This window comes from Elephas maximus, chromosome 17 (assembly GCF_024166365.1).
Source record: "Elephas maximus indicus isolate mEleMax1 chromosome 17, mEleMax1 primary haplotype, whole genome shotgun sequence".
Classification (NCBI taxonomy): Eukaryota; Metazoa; Chordata; class Mammalia; order Proboscidea; family Elephantidae; genus Elephas; species Elephas maximus.
This window is the reverse complement of record NC_064835.1, coordinates 46,401,059-46,408,790: the sequence shown is the minus strand read 5'-3', so window position 1 is coordinate 46,408,790 and position 7,732 is coordinate 46,401,059. Positions and strand designations below refer to the sequence as shown.

Sequence of the window (7,732 nt, the reverse complement as noted above, 5' to 3'; positions counted from 1 at the left end):
CCTACGGATGACAGCAGTCAGATCTTATTGTTCTTTGGGTTGTCATGACTCAGGGGCTGACAAGATGGAAACTAACAAGAAGAAAGAACCATGATTTCCTTCAGTCACAAAATTAATCTTGGGTGGCCAACGGATTAAGTTAAAGAGGCAATAATGAAAAAAGAACATGGAAAAGCTGGCCCCTGTTTCTAGAGTGATATGGTTAATGAGTTGGGGACTGGCCTTTGAAAGAATGAGTGCCACTGAGAGAAATGGAGAGAGGAGAAAAGGGCAGTAAAATGGGAGCTTAGAGCAAGAAAGCACCTTCATTGACATTGCCCAGGAAGGCTTGGCTGGAAAAAAAGAATCCATGGAAGGAAAAAGTAAGAGTGGAAGATCACTTTCTGTGAGGGAAATTATAAACACGTAGGGCTCAGATTTAATGCTGGGTTAGGTCCAGAGCTGTGAGGGGTAATTGCAGAGAAAGGAAAGAGTTCCAGAAAATAAGGGATTAAAATGAGACTGTTCTAGAGTAAAGAGGGCACAAGAACTAATCTTTCAGGGTATAAAACTCACTGGACCCTTTCCCAAATCAGTCATGTGATCAATCCTTGTAAAATAAGGGGGTTCCTGTGATAAGAAATCTCCTGAGAAAGCCTACAAGAGATTTTTAGAGCATTCTTTTTTCTATAATTTTCCACAAAAGAGGATCCAGAAAAAGCCACATCCCTTAAGTTTCTCCTGGAATCTTACATACTCCAAGGAATTAGTCCGGAGATGTGGCCTTTGTGTCAGAGAGAGGAAGCCTTCATGCTGAGGCTGAGCAGAAAGGAAGCAGCTGGTGCAGTGAAGACACACTGGCCTGTAGCCCTCCAGAGGTGGTTTGTGTTCGAGGCTGAATCACTGTGGGAGGTGCCTTATTATATTGCTGACAATAATAAGCTGCGGCATCATCAGCCTGGAAGTTGTTGATGGTGAGAGTGAAGCCTGTCCCAGACCCACTGCCACTGAACTGGTCAGGGACCCCAGATGCCCGGCTGGATGCATCGTAGATGAGCAGCTTAGGAGCCTGTCCTGGTTTCTGCTGGTACCAGTTTAAGAAGCTGCTCACCCTCTGACTGACCTTGCAGTTGATGGTGACCGTTTCTCCTTGAGACTTAGCCAGAGAGGCTGGAGACTGGGTCAGCACAATGCCCCCACTGGCACCTGCAATCAGAGTAGACAATTACCATGCATACATGTATACACACACTTTTTCACACATACATTAAAATATACCATTTATAGCACAACATTTAGTGATATTACATATCAGAAAATAGTTCCATTTTGGAAATAACTGTCATTTCCCACTCTATGTTAAAATCTTTTTTCAACTCTAGAAATATACTACTCTAGAGAGATTGAAACACTTTTCATTTCTCACCAGAAGCCCAGAGCAACAGGGACATGAGGACCAGAGTGTGTGGCACCATCTTGCTGCCCCTGCCTGTCTGATGCAGATCAGCTCCCATAGCAAAGACCCTGTTTATAGTATCTGAGCAGCCAGCCTGGTGTTGGAGGGGCCTATGCAAAGCAGTTAGTGAAATGAAAGCAAATTACATGGGCGACAGATTGTGAAACTAGCCAATGTCCTTCAAGAGCCAAATACATAATGTAAAGTATAATTTTATGTATTAGAAAAGACAAAGCAGGGTCATCGAAGCTCTAAAATCTCTCAAAGAAAAAAAAAGAAAACTTGTAGTCCAGTGGATTGCAACTCAGGACAACCCATGTATTACACAGTAGAGCTGCTCCATAGGGTTTTGTTGCCTATTTTCTTTATAGAAGCAGACTGACAGGCTTTTCTTCCAGGGTACTACTCGGTGTGTTCAAACTGCCAAGCTTTTGGTTAGTATCCCATCACAACTGCTTGAAACACCTAAAATCTAATGAAGAGCTTCAATTTTAACTTAAAAACAATTTTAAATCAGTTCAGGTTACATAAATGTTGGACTAGTTTGCTTAAAACAACAGTTTCGTAAAACAATAAAAAAAGCTGGAAAAAAATTGAAGGAAAGGGAAGAATATGGAAAATTTTTGCCTCAATGTTTGATGAAAAATTTATAGCTAGAAAATTTCTGAGCTCTGAAGATACTTGTATCCTGAAGGATACCTAAAAGACACTGCAAGCACTTGAGATTAGATTCCAGGGCTATGGAAGGGCCAGAGAAATGGAAGACAGGCCCTGAATTTACTCGTATTGAAAGTCCTCAGGGAGCCCAAATTGAGCTAGCATCCAGGAGGGCTTAGATCTCAAAGGAAATGTGAACCAAAAAGAAAGTGGGATCTATCATGCCCACATTGGGTAGGACATGATAAGAGGGCTCTAGAATCATTTGTGGAAATGGAGAGGGAAAAACAAGCAGGATTTCCTTGTAAAGGTATGATTGAATGCCAACTCTTCAAAGAGTTTCTTTCCAGGTATGGAGGGCCTCAGTGCGCCTGGAACTCTTCAGCCTTGAAGGTGAGACTTCATTTCTCTTACTTTGGATATATTATCAGGAGGGACCAGTCTCTGCAGGAGATCATGCGTCATAAGGTAGATGGTCAGGGAAAAAGAGAAAGAGCCTCAAAGAAATGGGTTGACACAGTGGCTGCAACATTGGGCTCAAATATAACAAAGGCTGTGAGGACGGCTCAGGACCAGGGAGTGTTTTGGTTTGTTGTACACAGAGGGTCACTATCAGTTGGCCCCAATGTGATGATGCAGAACAACAACATAATATGAATACAAATGTGATGCAACAGAAATAACAGAGAACAAAAGGAGCTCTGTTCATACTTCACATTTGGCCATTATACGAGTTTACTCAAAGAAACAAATGACAAACGTAGCATTGTATGCAAGGTACAGAAAACAAAAATGGGGACACTTCAGATCTGAAGAAGAATGAGTTGAATTTCTACAAATTAGAAATAGAGTCACCAAAATTTTAAAACTCAGCAGCAGAGAGACTTCCACTTGTAGGCTAGGCGGAATAACAAGGAGAAGATTTACCATCACACATGAAACAATCAAAAAATAATTAACTCATTGAAAATTATATTTAACAGTTAATGCACTCAGCTCCTAGTCCAAAAACAGTAGGCTCAAAATCAAGTAAAATAAAATCAAATAAAACATGGCGATCTGCTTCTGAGAAATGAATCATTGAAAATCATTCCATTGACACACGTGGGGCCACCATGAGTCAGAATCAAGTCAACAGCAAATAGCTTTTCATCTTACAGAAGTGCATCGCTAGGTCTTTCTTCCAAGCCCTCCCGGGTGGATTCGAACTGTTAACCTTTCAGTAGTAGTCTAGCACAAAACATTAGCTCCACATTGCTAGCTAAATCTTCTTTTGGGGAAGATAATCCAAGACCATAGGTGCCCATCACTGCCATATTCAAAGAGTAAGTCAGAAAAGAGCACCTACAAGATTTTTTTTACCACAACCCTGTGTCCTAAGACTTTCACCATCAAAGTCCCTGGTGCTTGCTGTAAATGTCCCCTCACCACCACCCCACCCTGGGCCCAGCCCTGCTGACCTGAGCCTCATAAATGGAGCCTTTTCTGGAGAGTGGGACGTGAACAACATCACAGGAGAGAGAAGCTGCAGGATGGTGACACCATCCAGAAACTCAGGCTCCTGCTCTGCTCTGTTCCTGGAAGAGGATATTTGCAAACCTAGGGAGGAAGTTTTTTCTCCAGAGTAATCCTTCCATTCAGAGCTACAATTTTAAAATGAGACATGAAATAAATGCTACAGCAACACAGGCCTTTCCACCTATCGTAGACAGAGTTCATTTTGGCTTCATTGTTTCTTGTATCCCTGATTGCACAGAATCTCTGCATCATCCCGGGTGACTGTCATTGCAGGTTCCTGCCGGCAAATGGCGGTGACACAGGCTTCTCAAGTTTCTTCGGAAGAGCTTCCATCAGCTGAAGGGCCAGTCAGAGTCTTCTCTACACTGACCTGAGAGGCCACTTAACCTAGACAGACTCCTAGGGCCCTCATTGACTTCACTTCCATCCGCGTTGATGGGGTGCCCGCCCGCTTCAGTGGTGGTGGTCTGAGGCCAACTTCACTCTCACCATCCTCACCCTCAGATCAAAGATAGTACAACAAACTGCTGTGTTCCAAAATCAAGATATCCTCTCAAAATAATGTGACCCCAGATATAAACCTCTTACCAGGGCAGAGGTGGGGGAAGGTCCCACTTACTAGACACTGTCACAGAGATTGCTGTGGTTTATTTGTTTTGATCATGCAAAAAAGTTGGTAAGAAGTAGTCAGAAAATCGGCAGCTGGGCCTTCTCTGGCTCCAAAAGAGAGCAGGCCTCCTGCCCTTCCTGCTCACTTCCTTCAAATCTGCTTCCAGCCCTCAACCTGGGTGTCACTACGTGGTCATTTGCAGTGCCATCTGACCCTCTCTAACCTGCGTCAACCCTGACTCCCAAATGACTTTACTGCTGCCCCGGAACAGCACCTCCTCTCTAGGCCAAAGGCTAGAGCCACTATGCCCTGGGCATTCCTGGCCTTGGGTCCCCACTCAAGTTTATGTCAGAGAACACATCTCAGGGTTGAGAAAGTACTAGAGCCCTGCTTACTCTTGTGTAAAAGCAAGGCAGGTTATGTCTTCCCAAATACATTCTCACAACAACAAATCCAAATATAAAACTGAGAAAGAGAAAATAAGTTGCTTCCATCAAAAAAAAAAAAAAAAAAAAAAAAGTTCTGTCTGCTCTTTCTTGTATTTTAGGAGTCAGAATTTTACCTTTTTCTGAAAAGAGGTTTTTAAAAAATCTATTCTGGCTGTGTCTGCACCCCTCACATTCCCATTTCCCTACTTTGTGTTGTTACCTGCTGTCGAGTTGATTTTATATTTAAAATTCCAAGCTTCTCCTTTATAATAATGCCCTCAGCCAAACCAAGAACGCCATGGCCCCTCTCTTATTTCATCACATTCATCTCGTAAAACCTAAACCCTGGGAAACTCCACCTCCCACATACCTGCCTCCTTGGCCCTAATGCGGCTGGAGAAAAACACATGATTATTCTGATTCTCTCACCACAAATTTATGCACACTACCTCAGGACAGCCCTTAATCCTGCTTCACACTGGTACTTCATTTACCTGGTTGGTTCAGTCTCCACCCTTTCTCTTTTCTTTTCTCTTCAAGTTGTAGCACCTACTTCTCATCCTACCTTTCAGCAAATGACCTCATTTCCTGTGTCTTGGAAGAGCTTCCACTAGCTCCTCTCATGCTTCTTTGATTCACAGCGTCTAAACCCCGATGTGCTGGCTTCTTTCCTTCCTTCCTTCCTTGCTGTTACTGTAGATGAGCAGACAGCCCTCCTACCTGAGGTCAGGCCCTCTGCTCCTATACCCCTGTCCCTTCCAAGGGTATTTCTTGGCATTCCTCGCCTCTCTTTTCTAAACTGTCCATATTCCCCTCACTTTAGCATCATTCCTATCAGCATGAAACAGTATTTTTTAAAAATCTTTCAATTTCACACCTCCCTCTAGTTATGACAGCTTTCACTCTTCTCCTTCACCTTAAAGCTTATTGAAACACTTGTATGTAGTGACCAAAAGCAGACCGTCTCTTTTCATACTCCCTTGGGCTCCCTCCATTGAAGTTATTAACCCCACCTTCTCATAGAAACTGCTCTACTCAAAGCCACCGAAGACTTCCACACTGATGAATCCAGCGGTCACTTCTGAGTCCTCTTACCAAATACACCAGTGGCATTAAACACATTGGTAATGCCTTCCTCCTTAATACAGCCTCCTCACTGAGCTCCCGGGCATCACACTTTTTGTTTTCCATCCACACTGCTCCTTCTCAGACTCCTTTGCTGGATCCTCCTAGTCTCCGTTGCCTGAAAGCTCAGTCCCTGGGCATCTTTTGCTCTTCATCTATGCAACACTCATTTCATTGCTTATCAGATTTAATTCTTCAGTCCATATCTCTCTCCTGAACTCGAAACTCAAGTCCAACTGTCTACTTGACAGCCACAGGTGGAGGTCTAATACACAACTGAAACCTAAAATTCCTGATTTTCCTCCCCAAATCCACCCCTCCCAAGATCTTTCCTATCTGAATAATTGTCAGCTCTGCCCTTCTAGTTACTCACAGTGAAACCTTGAAGTCATCCTGAGACTTCTCATGCTCTTTGACAAAATCTTCAGGGCACTGTACCGACAGGGTTAAACTGTTCCCCCTCCTCCCATCATATCAGGGCCTGTGAGCTCCTGATGAAGCACTCTGTGCAACAGCCCAACGTGCAACTTACTGCTGCTCTTCTCCAGACCGCTTCACCGCCCACTGCCTCACCCCCTCCATTCAGACAGGGGCAATTAGCCACAAAGCTGCCCTTCTTGCTGCCATATTGCACCCCTAATGCACTCTGATACGTGGTGTCCAGTTCCTGAAAATGCCAACGTATTCTCAGAAATTTCATGTGCTCTGCATAACCCTACAACTGCCCTAGACTCCCCAACCTCGGGGAGCTTGATTTTAGACTTAGCCTCTGAACTCCTTGCTTGACTGGCTTGCAATAAATTCTACCTAATCTTTCTCAAAGGCCTGGTGTCTCTCAACTGAATTAAAGGGTCACAGGGAGCAGGACTCACCCTCGTCAGATTACAATATTGTATATTTATTTTCAAAATATGCCACTCCTCATCCCCTCCACTGCTACTACCATCACCAAAGCAATTGTCCTCTCTACCTGGATGATGGTAATGGCCAGCTAACTGATACTTCTCCTGCCCTTGTCCCCCAAAGGGTTCCTGTTAAGCTACAAATCAAGTCACGTCCTCTTTTGAAAACTACTCCAGTCATTCTCACATCCTTTAAAATGAAAAGAAAATCCTTAAATTAGCTTACAAATCCTACAAAATGAGCCCCTTCGTCATTTCTTTGGCCTTATTGCCCACACAACCCTTCACAACGCTGCTTCAAGAACAATGGCTTCCTTGCCTCTTTCCCAACATGTTGGATACATTTCTTCCTCCGAAATGTGTGATTTTGTCTAACTACAACACTTTTGCCTGGAGATATTCCTATGACTCATTTTCTCACCAACATTGAGACTTTTATCAGTTCATTCCTTCTTAGTGCAGGCTTCCATCACCATCTATTGTAGAGCAATTGCAAAAACACCTCAATTCTTTATCCCTCCCTGTATCTATACTACTGGTGACATGACTTTGTAGCTGCTCCTAATAGGGGATGAGTGCTATTTGCCCTCTCCTTCAATATGAGTTGGCTGTGTGAATTGTGTTGATAGATAACATGCAGCAAAAGAGACACTGTGCCAGTATCGAACCTAGACTTCAACGGTACTTATGTGCTTTTACTTACTCTCTTGGAATTCTGCCAATTGCTATCACAACAAACTAGTGTCACTCTGGCATTTCTAGAGAAATGTGGCCACGTCACTTCAATAGGTGCATCTGATGGCCAGCCAACTACAGACATGTGAAAGTTACCTGAGACTTTCTAGAGGAGCTAGCACCCAGGTGACCTGCCAGATAACTGTAAATGCATGAACTTTCCAGACAAGATCAGTCAAGACTGGTCCATATCAGCAGAACTCTTTATTGGTCCAACTCACCAATAAACATGAAAGCAATAAAAATGCTTATTGCTTTTAGCCACTGGGTTTTGTGGATGGTTTATGTGGTTGGCAAGAGCTAACTGATACATCATCCTTAT

At 43.5% G+C, this 7,732-nt stretch overlaps 1 gene segment (V, D, J or C); it reads right to left on the bottom strand.

Moving 5' to 3' along the window:
- Positions 1-787: 787 nt before the first annotated feature.
- The window catches only part of LOC126060265 (immunoglobulin kappa variable 4-1-like), a 51,717-nt gene continuing 44,772 nt past the window's right edge, over positions 788-7,732 (bottom strand). The window contains 1 exon segment of the V gene segment in view: positions 788-1,185. Coding sequence covers positions 788-1,185 — 398 coding nt within the window.